This window comes from Drosophila persimilis, unplaced genomic scaffold (genome assembly GCF_003286085.1).
Source record: "Drosophila persimilis strain 14011-0111.01,24,50 unplaced genomic scaffold, DperRS2 tig00000606-arrow-arrow-pilon, whole genome shotgun sequence".
Classification (NCBI taxonomy): Eukaryota; Metazoa; Arthropoda; class Insecta; order Diptera; family Drosophilidae; genus Drosophila; species Drosophila persimilis.
In genome coordinates this window covers 553,254-567,658 of record NW_020825324.1, presented here as the reverse complement: position 1 = coordinate 567,658, position 14,405 = coordinate 553,254, and the positions used below count along the sequence as shown (strand labels likewise).

Below are 14,405 nucleotides of genomic sequence, written 5' to 3'. Positions count from 1 at the left end.
GTTTTTTCTTTAATATTTTTTAGCGTTTTGGGATTTGTTGTTCTTTGTTAAAAAAATTTCCTTTCTATGTGCAGCGCCCATTTTTTTTTTTTTTTTTTACATTTAGAGAGATTTTTCTTTGTCAATTTTTATAATTATCTTTAATTCATTAATTTATTTATTTCTTAGTTGTGTTTTTGTTTTTTTCCTTTTTTGCGTTTTGCTTTTAATAATTTACAAATATTTTGGCGCAGAAATACACGAAAAAAAATACATATTGGAATAATAATAAAAATAATAATAATAAAATATAACAAAAACAAAACCAAAAGCAGCTGAATGGCAGAGTGCGCGGGTGGGGGAGAGTAGAGGTGCTTTTTATTTTTGGGCAGAATTTCGACTCCAAATATTCGACTGAGAGCAAGAGAGCGCGAATGGCACGACGACGAGCTCTCTCTTCTCAATAGTGTCTTCTCTTTCACCCTCCCTCTCTTTCTCTCTCTCTCTCTCGGCTGCTGCTCGTTCGTTCGTGTTTCTGGCCAGAGGTCCATGCGCCAGAGCGAGATGTCAATAGTGTGTGCCTCGGCTGTGGGCGGCGGCTGTTGTTGCTGCTGCTGACTGCTGGCTGCTATTCCTCTCACTGCTCTTCGCGCTCTCGCTGTCGCTGTCGCTGTCGCTGCCGCAGCCGCTCCACCTCCCTCTCCCTCTCGCGCTCCCGCTCCCGGTCCCTCTCCTGCGTGTAGGTCTGGAGGAACAGCAGGCGCGTTGCCAACTGTTTCGTATATTACCAAACGAGCCCTTCATTTTGCATATTCTGCGGTTCGCTGAAGTTCGCGGAGCTCAAGAACTCGGGCGATGCGGTGCGGGGGCCATTTTGTTGCTGCTGCTGCTGCTGCTGCTGCGTTTGGCTTGCTTGTTGCGCATTCTGTGCCGCCTGCTGCTGCGCCTGCTGCTGCGCTGCCGCCTGTTGCTGCGCGGCGGCCATCAAGTGCTCGGCGCTCGGTGGCGGCGGCGGCGGCGGTGGCCCCACGGCCGTCTGCAGCTGCATCGGCGGTGCTCCCGCCTGACTCAGAAAGGTCGACTCCGGCGTCAGTCCGAACTCGTTCACCATCGGAATGGGTCCGCTGTGGTCCATGGGTCCGCCTGTGGAGGACGAGACGAAGAGAGACGGACGACAGTTTTAGTTGGGGATTACTCTTGCGGGGACTATATCTATGGGGTGTACAGATCCTTGATCTGGGAATAATACTACTGAGGGAAGTATTTGGTGGCGAGAGTTCTATGATTGCTTGATCTATCAACTTTGGGTTATCCTGAGAGCACGATTTGAGATTTATATATGTATAACCCATAAAACACAAGGAATTTGTGTTTCATAATAGACCTCTATCATCCAAATCTTTCTACCTACCTATCTTTTATCATTTGATACATTTGATACAAATCCTCTAGTTCCAAGGCTTTATTTTCACCAACTCTTTCCCCCTAGTACGAGTATCCAAATATTACCTAGAATGAACCTCATTTACACATTATACCAAATGATTCCAAGATTTAGGCACTGCTGAGCAATAGGAACACTTCCTATTGTAGAATTTTCCAAATATTTCATCTTCTCAAAAAATACCCATAATCTTCCTAAATAGTCCTATATTTCAAGCTAAAGCCATGGAAATCGGTTCAAAGGGACCTTCTTGCAATGTTTTAGGTTATTTGATTCCTCTTTGGGCATTACTTTAGGGGGGTATAGGGGATATCCTCACCTGGCGCATTGAACGGCATCGGCCCGCCGGGATGTCCTGGGAAATAGGGTCCGTCGTGCGGATGGAACGGACCGCCGTAGCCAAACTCGAACTTAGCGTCTGCTGCAAAATAGGGAAATCCGGGCCCGTCGTCTAGGCCGCCCGGCGAGAGATTCATGGGAAAGCCGCGCATTTTGCGTGCACCGCCAAAGAACGGGGGACGACCCATGCTGGTGATCTGCTTCATGCGTCTCTCCTTCGAGCGCTTGTTCTGGAACCAGACCTGCAAAAACACACACAAAGAGAGGAGAGCATTTAGTAACCGATCTCTGGGTACATATATATATCGTATATTGTATATTGTATCTTCCTATACTGTCTATACTGTCTACTGGTATCGCGGTTTATGGATTTCGCTGCTGCTGCTGCTGCTGCTGCTGCTGTGGCGGCGCATGTCTAATTGTTGTTCTTGTGGCTTTTGCTTTTGCTTTTGGCTTTGGCTTTGCCTTTGCGTTTGCATTGATGCTACCGCCGCACCGGGCGGCCGTTGCAAAATTAGCCCCCATTCCCCATTCCACCAGCAGCCAAAGGAGAAGAAGGCCCAGAAGAAACCAGAAAGCGAGTGCAGTACCCAACCGATCCCCATTCCCCATTCCCCATTCCCCCATTCACCGTTCAACGTTCACCATCTCCAGTGCCCATTTCTGGGCAGTTTCTGTTTCAGTTTTCATTTTTACGACGTTCTGCATCGGATCGGGAGATCCGCCGATCAGGGCACTGGGCATCGTATCTCGGATCCGAGAGTGCGTCCGTCGGGTGCTCCAGAAGCACCGTGCCCAGCATGCAAAGTTATAAAATAAAAACATATTTCAAAAGTTTTTAGTGGCACCTTCTTTCCCTGGGTTGGGGTTGGGGTTCGGGTTCGGGCTCGTTCTCTGGGGTCCTCCAACGTACATACGTTGTGTCCTTCTTCTTGTTTTTTTTTTCCTGCTCTTTTGCTTTTTTAATATTCATATATTTTGGGATGCGCGCTTTTTTAATGATCTCTTCTGCTGCGCTGCTCTGCGGTCAACGAAACATTTTGATTTTCTTTATTTTTCGGTGCTTTTTCGATTTCTCAAAGTTTTCTCAATGAAATTTTTGTGATTTATGTCTTTGCCCGTTCCGTTCCACACGGCCGCCCCCGGAACGGACAGACTGGCTCGCTGGCTCGCTGGCTCGTTTGTTTTTTTGGCAAATAGTTTCCAATGAATTTTGCTTAGATTTTGGGCATTCAGACTGATTTTGCTGCAGCTGTTGTTGCCCCCCTGCACCGGCTATCCCGTACCCTCTTAGGAGGCAATTTAAGCGTGAATTTTAATGACGAGCGCCGTTCTGCAGTTCATTTGAATTCGGTTGGACAGGATAGCAGAGCAGAGCAGAGCGTTTTATGAACTTGAACTGAGGCCAGAGCCAAAGGGATTGCTGTGGGTCGTCTGCCTAAAACTCTGGCGGCTAGACATGCATATAGGATCCAATCCGATCCAATCCAATCGCTGGGGCTGCGGCTGGGGCCCTTCACATTTATAAACTGACACATTTTGTGGCGCAGCGAATTTCGCTAGAAAACCTCTTTTTTTCGGGGGGGCCTGAGAACGGAGCGCGTCGTCGGCACACAGGATGCACACAAAAGGAAGTAACATGCTGTGTGCTCCAAGCTCCAAGCTCCAAGCTCCACGCTCCATGCCCCCATGCGCGAGTCCATCCCCAATCCAAATGGATGGACAAACGGTTAATGCTTAATACGGCTCCACGGCTGCTGTACCCTCCCCACCGTTCCGTTCCGTTCCGTTCCGTTCCACGCTGCAGGTTCCAGATGAAGCGTGTGACTTTATGACAGGCCCCACCAGCGACTTGGCTGGGCATTTGCAAGCTGTTTCCTAGACAGAGAGAGAGAGACAGAGAGAGAGAGAGAGACAGAGGAGACATGTGATCCCGTGGGGGATCTAATGAGCATTATCGCTTTCTGGCTATTCCCTTCGAAGATCTCCTCTATAAAATGTCGAGTATCCCTCGATATAGCCGTAGGTTTTTTTTCTTTCGATTTTCAGTCCCCTTCGCAGATATGGGAGTCCAACGGGGAGTGGAAAACCCCGCCCCCACATGCAATTGGTATTTTTGTTCCTGTTGTTTGCTTTTTCTTGCAACTTTTTGTTGCACTCCATTTGCCATTCGGCCATTTGTTGCTGTTTTTCTTTGTCGATACAACAAAACAATGGGGGGCAAAAACCGCTCTGCACCGAACAAAAGCACAAAGAAATAGTGGAAAACACAAGCAAAAAGCAAAACAAATGCAAAACTATTGTAAATGCATATTCTAGTTGCAGTTTTTCGCCTCGCCTCCTACTCTCAGGTGTGGTGTACCCTTTCCAGAGGGTATTACCCCCACAGGATGACTGCCTCTCCGTGGCTCCAGACACTCCTTCACTCCACATCTATGGCGAAATTTGAGGCTATTCTCGAGCCAGCGATGGATAGAGCAGGGCATCCAATGCTTCGGCTGGGACCTTCTTCCGTGTTTTATTGTGGTTTCTTTTGTTTGGTTTTGCGCATAGGAAAATGAAAAATTATGTGACCGCAGGGCCCTCTATGGCATACGGAAAAATATTGCCAACAATTTTTGTATCGCGAACGAGCATCGACGGCCGGAGGTGCAGGTGGGTGGTGGCAGGGTGGACACCCTTTATTTATTACGTTGCAACGTTACGTGTAATTGAAATGCGGTGGCAGCTAAGCCGCGCCTCCTGCCTCGTGCCACCTGCCACCAGCCACCTCCTGTGGGTGGGCATGGATGGTGGGCCGTCAGACTGGGGTCTCTTCTGTTCGCGACATTATCGGCTGTGGTTAACGTCAAACGTAACAGAATTCAAGTGTTCCGGATTTTCAGCTTTATTTTACAATTCCTCAGATACTTTTCCCCTTTTTCTCTACAATTTTCCATCGCCAAATCCCATGTTTCTCCAATATTTGGGATTCCCTATTTTGTATGCAATTTCGGGAGGTTACCCAATCAGAAATATTTGTACATTTCAATCTAGATAGGTATATAGAATATTTCCCTTCGTTTTCCCCTCTCCTCGCCAGTTTTTTCGCCGTGTCGATGTTCCTTGGGGGCTTATTATAAGGATATACGATATTATGATATATCAAAATCGCATCATTTATTGTACGGTTATCATCATAACATCTTCCTCTGGTGATTCTCTGGCCCTTGCTGGCTCTTTCTGGGCTTTAAATTGTCTGGCAATTTTGAAAAATGTGAGGCTAATATTTTATTTCCGCACTTGAGCCGAAATTTGTTTCCAATTTTCGAGCTTTCAACAGCAGCAAGAGCCAGAGCCGGTGAGGGGCAACTAAGTTGAACACGCGGCAAGGCAGAACATCCAAACATCCGAACATCTGAACATTTGAACATTTAGTTAAATTATAGGTTAGAGCTCTGACATAAAAGGGCAAACAACGTAGCATAATGGGGCATTGGGCATGGGGCATGGGGCATGGGGCATGGTAGCAATCAGAGGGCTCCCCCATCTCCCGTGCCGTTCATTCGACAAAATGATTATTGCGCGAACCTCTGGGTGGGAGGGGGGTATGTGGACGCGGAGGAGCCACCGGGAGCCCCAAGGGTTACCCAATCCCGACTCTCGGCTTTAAAGGCCTCTGGGGTCTCTCCATCCCCATCCCCATCCCCATCCCCATACCCGTGCCCATCTCCACTCCATCCATCCATCCATTGTGTTGAAAATTATAGCAAATTATGTTAAACGGCAGCGCGTTTGGCCTCCTACTTGCCCCTCCCTCATTGCCCACCTTCGACTCCTCCTGACATCAGAGGGCGGGGGCGGGGGCGGGGGCGGGGGCGGGGGCGACTGCAAGCTGCCGGCTGGCTGCTCATTTTGGTTGCTTGCCACAAAGAGGTCGTTCGTTCGTTCTTTCGTTCGTTCGACCAAGGGGCTCCACCAAATGTGTGTCACGTTCTGCTTCACCCCCTTGATTGATATGATTTGATGTGGTTCGATTTCGGGGGATTCGAATCGAGATCTGGGATATGGTTCCATTCGGAATGCTAGTCGTACGCGTACGCGTACGCGTATTTCTGTTATGTGCCCCATTGTTGTGGCACGATTGCTTTGGCTACCATTTGTTAAATTAGTTTGCTATGATGCGGCAAGATTTGTTTGTTAGTTTGCTTCGAATTGTTGCCTTTTCACGTTGCCTTTATTGTTTGTTGCTACTCGCCGCTTAATTGCCAAAAAACCGAGAGAGCAACAACAACAAAAACAAAAAAAGCAAAAGCAACAAAGTTTACTTCATTTTTTTTGTCTTTGGACCCCACCACAATGGTGCCCCAAACGAGTTGTGTGTTGTGGCAATAACAATTTTTAAAAGGCTAATCAACGACGGCATTCATACAGCAACCGAAACCGAAACCGACACCGAAACCCCCCCCATAACACCCAAAAATAGTTGGTAGAGAATTTCCAAGAAACGGTTGGAGCTCAGTATTTTTGTATCAATGGAGTTTACACATCAATAAGGCTTATCCTTATAAAAGCCCATGGACAGACCTTCGAAAACCCAAAAAATACTGCAAAAAATACTGACAAATATCTATGAATATCCGCCCAAGAAAGGATTTTAGAAAAGCCAAAAGAACAACAGAAGACACCAACAAAAAAATACTGAAATATACCGAAACACACAAATCAATATACATATACCAAGAGGAAAAGCTTGGTCAAACCAAAAAAAAAAAATACTGAAAAACACACAGAAATAAAGACATACCACATATACAACTTTAATACAACAAAATACTGCTACCGATTAGATACCAAAAATTAGGATATGGTATTTAACCATGGATCGGCCACCTCTCAAGGAAATACCTGCTGGATACCAAGCTTTCAATAAGAAGGGGTTTTGATATAAGAAACTACATCTATGGGATACATACATACATATGTATGTATCCTCATGAGTATCTGCCCAAACTACGAATGTACTACATATCATTCCGAACACACACAACTATCATTAGTATTGCCCCAAACAAATTAGTCCATTCATCACTCTGTCCCAGGCCCAAAGAGGAAGAAGAATAATGATGTATGGCTTATTAACAATTCAAGTACCATGTAATGGAGAAGCTAAGATACTCGAGAAGAAAGGTGCGGACAATCCTTTTGTTGCAAAGACCAAGAAGAGCGGAGAGCGGAGAACGGAGACCTCCGATGAGAGGATGACCTCAAGCGGCGTATTCGGTAGATGATTTGCATTTATCGAATGAAAAAAAAAAAAAAAAAAAAATACTGCTGTCACGCCCTATCGTACATCGATGACTACCGCATCTCTATCCCTGGGCCCTGTGCCTTCTTTTTCATTCCTTCTTTTGAGGCGTGAATTGGCCTCAAGTAAGAGTTAACAGATAATTAACTTCTGCTCTGTTCGGGCCACAAAGTGTATGTTTGTATCTGTATCTCAGGCGGCTGCTGCTGCTGCTGCTGCTGCTGCTGCTGCTGCTGCTGCTGCTGCTGCTGCTGCTGCTGGTGCCCATAGTTTAGTGGGTGTTACTCTCCCGAAGAGAGCTCCTTGCATGAGGCGGCACAAAAATGCTGCGGGTTTCGATTCCGAATTACTTTCTGTTTTTTGTTTTTGTTTTTGGTTTTGTTTGGTTTTTTTTTTTTTTTCTCTGTATTTGGTAGCTGGCGCCTCAAACTGAAATTAATAGCGAGTTGATGAGTTGTTGAAATTATAATGTTCCAGCCGCCATCCATCCATCCATCCATCCTCTCGCGGGGCATTTGCCATGTCATGTTGTACGGACAGGCGCCGCAACCACTATATACATACATTTATCCCCTGCCTCCCCTTGGGCTCTAACAATCTACCAATCCGAAGTAAATGCGTTAAATTAGCGGCTTTTGTGGCCCTTTTGTGAATGGTTCAATCGGCAACAACCTGAGGAAAGAGGTACGCATACTCGGACATTTGTGGGCTCCTTTCAAGTTTTGCGGTCACCATTTCGTTGGGCAGTTGCGGTCTTTTGTGTGGTGCCCCCCCAAATGTCAATGCAATCAAAACAGTTTCCGCTCAATTAATGGGGGGACTACCATCGTCTGAAGATACATATTCTGTTGACTAATTAGTTCGGCTATCAAAGAGCCATAAAACAGAAACAGAGACTGAAAGCTGAAAGCTGAAACGAAAACTCTACACGAAAATAAAGTTGAACAAATTTGTCAACTTCCGACCCGAAAAGAAAAAAAAGCCGAGTCCAAATAAAAATTATTATAAATCTTGGCTCTGATAAAAAAAAGGGGGAAAACGACGACCGACTGTATGTAAATCATGGGCTGGAAATGCTCTCGAATATGTGTTTTTATTCGGTTGACAAATAAACGCCTCTGCATTGTCTGCGGCACTTGACAAATGTCCGACGACTCGCATCCGCATCGCATGTGTATCTGTGTATCTGTGTATCTTTGTATCTTTGTATCTGCGGCTCAAACGCTGCTACGCTTTGGGGGCTGGCTTTGTCTCTGAATCTCGAATCTGGCTCTAAATCTGAGACTGTGGCGCCAGGCATCGCGCATGCCACATTAAAAATTTGTTGAGCCGCTTCGTCGACTGTGTGATTTCCCCCGCCCCCCCCCCAGCGGACGGAGGAGCCCCGATCTCCCATATTCCATTTGTTTTTATTTGTTTATAATTTTTCAAAGCTTAAATGGAGCGTAAGCACCGCACAAAAAAGAAACCACGGCAGTGCTATAGTGGGGGACAACAGGTTGGTTGTCTTTCTTGAATCTTGAGAACGTTCATCATTTGAATGGATTGAATGGATCGATTCGAGAGCAGCAGCAGCATATCTATATGGCAGTGGCACTATCTATCTATCAATTATCCAAATGGGGTACCCGCTCTTTGTTCTCTTTGTTTTATTTGGGCCCCAAAGCAATGAATGACAACGAAGCGGCCCCATGGCTGAGCGTCTGCGACAGTGCGTGGCAGTCATATAAGGCGCAATTCATTCGCATTTACAACTCCTTTTCCGTCTATGAATAATCACAAAATATTCGCGCGTTATGCAGCAGCGCCCTTCGGTCGGACTAGAACTATGACATTCTGAAAATATTGAAAAAATACCTTAAAAAATACTGAAATTAATGAGAAACTTGTCTAAAGAAAGACTTTAGAAAACATAAAATATATTCAGAGAACTACTTATAAAAAATACTGAAAAAATACCTAAGTAAACCATTTGGCCAATGAATAGAAAATCTTGATTGGCTTGAATTCGTATTCAGTCTGTTGGATCTGTTCTACAGCACTACCCCGCACTGTAGCCCACCACATTGTTGTTGCGGGTCGTTGGAGTCTGGTCAAGTTTTTTGATCTATGACTACCTTTGAAGTGCCACAGACCGTTCAACCTCTTCCATGTCAAAGTTCGAGGCAAGGCGAACGAAATCGAAGTAAAGAAAAGACCGAAAGGTGGAGCAGGAGCAAGAGGATGGGTTGGAGGAGGGGGAGGAATATTGTTTGTGTTGGCGCCCAACGTGGGGCCCCCGTGCAACTAAACTTCTGTCCCGTGGCGCGGGACGTCGGCAAAAGTTCTTAAGAAGTTCTTTTTTTTGTTTTTTCTGTGTCATGCCCCCTCGTGGCTGCTGTTGCTGCTTCTGCCCCCCTGCCCTGCCCTTCCCCGCTCTTCTGTGGCTCTTCTGTTGTTGTAAAATTTATTATAAAACTCACAGCAGGCGGGCACTCGACTTGACTCGACTCGAATGGGGGATCGGGGGACTGGTGGACTGGGGGTATGGGGGTATGGGGGCTGTTGAGCTGTACAAATTTCCCTGTTGACATCTTTGGGACCTCTCTCTCGCTCGGTCCATCCCCTGCTGCTCACTTGATGAGCTGCTGACGAACTCCTCAGAAACCTCTTTGATGCCACCACGGGATCGGGTTACTCAAAGACAAGTAGAGAGTTTTCGGCCGCCGAAAGTGGGTGCTACTTTCCGTGGAAATCAGCTGGAAGCTCCCTATTCGAGTGCACATATATTGGGGGGGACATTCGATATGCTTGAAATATGCAGTGTGCAGCAACACATCTTTAATGAAGATGCAAATGTTTTCTCCCCTGCCGCTGACAGCTCACAGATGTCCCCCTCTCTCGCTCTGCACCGATCATCGTCTGGTGAGACGATTACGATCTGATGCTGTTTGGTGTTGCCTGTTGCCTGTTGCCTGTTGCCTCCTCTTCAACTTGTTGGCATTTGTCACTTTCGTTTAGATCTGAAGAGGGACACCACACAGCACACCGCACACCGCACACAGCACAGGCCCCCGTTCCACGAGAGAGAGAGAGAGAGAGAGAGATGCTGTAAAGAGGTGTTGATTGTGTCACACTTGTCGCCTTTTCGAGAAGAACAGAACCCAAAGAATCGGACACACGGCAGAAGAAACGACTGCCGCCTAAATATCCTTTAACTGTAACCAATGACACATCAAAGGGCCAGACACCGAACACCGAAGCCAAGAGACTTACGGGGCAGACAGCATACCAATGGCTCGTTGCACATGCGTAATCTCCGTTAAGCACTAGAATTCGAATTCGAATCGGTTTCTTTTTTGTGTTTTTTTTTTTTTTTTGGTTGAAACAGCTGTGTGGCAAGCAGAGGGGGATAACCTGTTGCACGGCTATGGCTATGGTTATGGTTGTGGTGTAAGGTGCAAGGTGCATTCCTACATTCCAACCACTGTTCCCATTGTTCTGGCAAACACGATCCTAATGATGTTGTTGAGGGATCCAGAACATATGCTGCGGATATCCTTGACAGCCCAGCCCAGCAGCACACCATCTGGGGGGGTGGGGGCAAGGACTTGATTAGGATTCAGGCCGTGTAGGAGGTGCTCGCTAGTTTGCTAGCTGTCGATGGTTCCCACCTCCGACCAGATGATGGATAGATCCAGAGATCCAGAGTTTTGTCTGGGAATCGCTGTCTTTTGCCCCCAATTAAAAACACTTCCGCAATTAGTCGACTGCCTTGGATAATGATTATGATATCCACTTTGGATTTTGCTCAATTTGTTAGCTTCTCCGCGAGGCTTAGCCTGCCTTAATCACATACATTCGCCTAAGCCGCCGACGACGAAAGACTCATTTCCATGCGAGTAATCGCCTCGGACATGCACTTAACATTGCATGTTAGCTAACAGTTACCTAACATTGCATGTTAGCTAACATTTTGCCGCCCCTCTTTGCGCTTCTCACTGCTACGCGGGAGGGTACTCCTTCTCCTTCTGCATGCCTGATTTCTTTTTATGGAATTTCAATCTTTTTGGCAAAAATAAAGAAAAGAAAAAGGTTTCACTCTCCGCGACTCTCCGAGCATTGAACTTCCGTTTTTAATGCCCTGCCACGCCCACGCTGCCGCAACTGCCACCGCCCCACTCGTTCCGTTCGCTTTTCGCTTTTCGCTCTGTTTTCGGACAGACATTAATTTTATTTTTATTGTATTTGGTTTTGGTTTTGGTTTTGGTTTTGGTCGCCCATCGAAAAGGCCAAAGCAATGAAGCGTTGCAAGGCGGCACAACGTCGACTATTTTTTATGATTTTTTTTCTTGTTGTTGTTGTTGTTGTTGGTTTTTTTGATTTTTGTTTGTTTTACTTGGTGTAGCGGTAACCGCGTTTGCTTTAGTTTAAACATTTGCCAGTCAAAGCGCGTTTAATTTATGCTTTTTTTATGCTGATGAAACCCCGACTCAGACCGACCGGGTACACCACTTAGGAGCCGCGTAGTGGACTAAAACATAGTCGTCGTCGTCGTCGTCGTCGTCGTTAAAGCAATGTCTAACCCATTTCTGTGTCTTCCTGTCTCCAAAAAAGGGTTTATCTTGTGGTATTCCGAATTCCGATAGATTTCAATGGTATCACAGCCCAAAATATATCACAAATATCGTTTGTAAACGGGAAACTTTCTCAAACTGAAAGCGAAAATTGTTTACCAACAAAAACAGAAAAGATAGATCTTTATTCGGACACTTAGAGGAGGTTCAATGCTTTGAAATGTGAGTTAACCCTAGATTCTCCATTCCAGGCATCCCTTTGTTGGATGGACTCCTGATTCCATTTGATTTTCGGTTGATGGACGGCTGAGGCCTCACTCCTTCTCGGGCAGAACAAATCGCTTTGAACTGCAGCTGACAGGCCCTGCCCTGTTAACACCAGCGAAGGGGATTTCGCTGGACTCCGCTCTACTCCGCCGTACTGGCTGTACTGTTGGACTGCTCACCTGTATGACGCGCATGGGCAGTCCCGTTTCCTTGGCCAGTTGCTCCCTAATGTGGCGTGTCGGTTTCGGTGTCTGATTGAATGCCGTTTTCAGTACCTCCAGCTGTTTGGCCTTGATGGTGGTGCGGGGACCGCGACGCTTCGAGCCATTGGCATCGTCGGGACTTTTGTTCTCCGCCTGTGAATCGCCGCGTCCATCCGGATCCCCATCCAAGGAGCCCTACGAGAGAGAGAGAGAGTAAAGCTCATAATCATTTGGCAATCATTAATCAAGAGAGCGAGAGCCCCAAGAGGCCAGATCCGAGAGCCGAGAGCCCATAGCCCATAGCCCATAGCCCATAGCCCATTCAGCAACAAGTTAATGATCGACTGATCAGATCTGCTCTGATCCGTTCTCTTACCTGATCGGAGTCGTCATGGGTATTTTTGCTATCGGTGCTCATGCTTTGTACTGATATATCCGATGTGCCCAGCGGTCCACCCGCTGAGTCTGGGCCATTCGGTCCGAGTACGCCCAATCCCAGTGCCGTGGCCCGCAAATGCGGCGGATCATCATCGTCATCGTCTTCGCTCGCCGAGCCCATTAATGAATCTGTAAGAAGCGAGCACAGAGAGAGAAGAGAGGATGAGTACAAATTGGCTTAGCAAATGGCAGATGGAGGACTATGTAGGTCGTCCTCCTAGTTCTGGTTCTTGTTCCATGTTCCACCCATTGAGAGGCACTTAAAATACAATTGCAATAAATAATATTTGTGCGGGTATAAGCCGTAAACGACGCTCTGATTCTTCTCTTTTTTTGGTCACGTGTCGCCATTTCATGGTCTAAGTAGCTGACTGCCACACAGCCATTCCTGCCACTGCTACCACTGCTGCCACTGGGGCACGTGTCAACTGCTGATGCCTATATAAGTTGATTAGGGACTCGTCTCGACTGGGCCTGGTCTCTGATCTGTGGGCCATGCAAAATGCTGACACGCGTCTCCGTCCTGCTCCGTCCTGCTCCGTCCTGCTCCGTCCGGCTCCGGCCTGCTGCATTCTCTGCTCCAGATAAGCGCCACGAGACCTGCCACCAGCCAGAAGATACGCGTTGCGTTGTGTGTTGAAACGTGTCACTCATAGAAATCGCTCGATTCGATTGTCTTTATCTTGCGTCACAGACATCGGCGCACACAACCCTCGAATCTCAGCCACACGCAACTGGTCCCCGGGGGGACACCTGACAGACAGCCCCAGAGACCGAGAGACCGATAGACCGAGAGACCGAGAGACCCCTTGGGACAGTTCTCTGGCAGGCACTTGCCAAAAATAAATTACACTTTATTATGCATAATCTAATCCGCACCAGACGCGACCAAGCGACAGACCGATGTGCATCCCATCCATCCATCCATCCATCCATCCATCCATCCACCAGGGGGTTGCTTGCTCTGAAGGGGCATATGCCGCGAATTAGGTTGCAAGCGACAGAAACAGATACAGAAACCCATTAAACTGAGACCCAGGTGCCTCTCTCCATTCCGATTCCAGTTCCTATTCCTATTCCAGCCACCTGTCAAACTAGCGCCAGGAGATCCAAAGCTTAACGCATTCTGAGCTTCACAGATGAGAGGATGAGGATGAGGATGAGGATGATGCTGATGTGAGACGAGACGAGTCGAGTCGAGTCGAGTCGAGAGCTATGATGACCATGGCCATAATCGTAATGATGATGAGGCACAGTCATCATCCTGCCTGGCAGTCACCATCACCATCATCATCCGTTGAGGCTGGCAGCTGGGGCATCGTCTCCAGAGTCTCCAGAAGAGGCTTGGCGAGCTTTAACGTTCCAAAATTTCCCCAAGAAAACCTTGGATCAATCCCAGATTCATTCCTTAACCCCTTTTGGGTGCCCCATCAGTGCCCTGTCTTGTGGCAAATCATTTGCCTGAGTTGTGCATCAGATGGCGGCTCAGTGGCTGTGCCTGTGCCACTTGCCACAAGTCCCTTAGTCCTCTCTTTTTGTGTTGGGACAATTGACCCGCAGAGAGACCAGAAGAGACCAGACGACCGACAACCACCGATGGAACAAACGAAACGGAAATTTCAAGTGTTTACCAGCATCGCTTTAGCTTTGCTCGCGTGTGCCACATGCCGCACAACCCACCCAACCCCAAATGGTGCGTCTGCCACTGCCACTGCCACGATTCCATATGGGAGGGGGCAGGACGCTTCAAGTTGTGTTGTAAACACATGTTAATAAACACGCGGACCAGCGACCCAGAGACCAGAGCGGGGGGTGGCGGGGGGCGGTGGAGGGTTGTCACTACCAGCAGCAACAACAACAGCTTGCAACAAGCAGCAGCAGCAGCAGCAGCA

General features: G+C 47.4%; 1 protein-coding gene across 2 annotated transcripts in view; it reads right to left on the bottom strand.

Moving 5' to 3' along the window:
* Nucleotides 1-264: 264 nt before the first annotated feature.
* Nucleotides 265-14,405, bottom strand: part of LOC6597303 (LIM/homeobox protein Lhx1) — a 49,539-nt gene continuing 35,398 nt past the window's right edge. For both annotated transcript variants that reach the window (XM_026990645.1, XM_026990646.1), the window contains 4 exons: nt 12,452-12,642; nt 12,052-12,270; nt 1,743-2,004; nt 265-1,122 (listed from right to left, as the gene is read on the bottom strand). In XM_026990645.1, the coding sequence (XP_026846446.1) occupies nt 764-1,122; nt 1,743-2,004; nt 12,052-12,270; nt 12,452-12,642 (1,031 nt within the window). In that variant the 3' untranslated portion in view covers nt 265-763. The remainder of the gene's footprint in view (nt 1,123-1,742; nt 2,005-12,051; nt 12,271-12,451; nt 12,643-14,405) is intronic.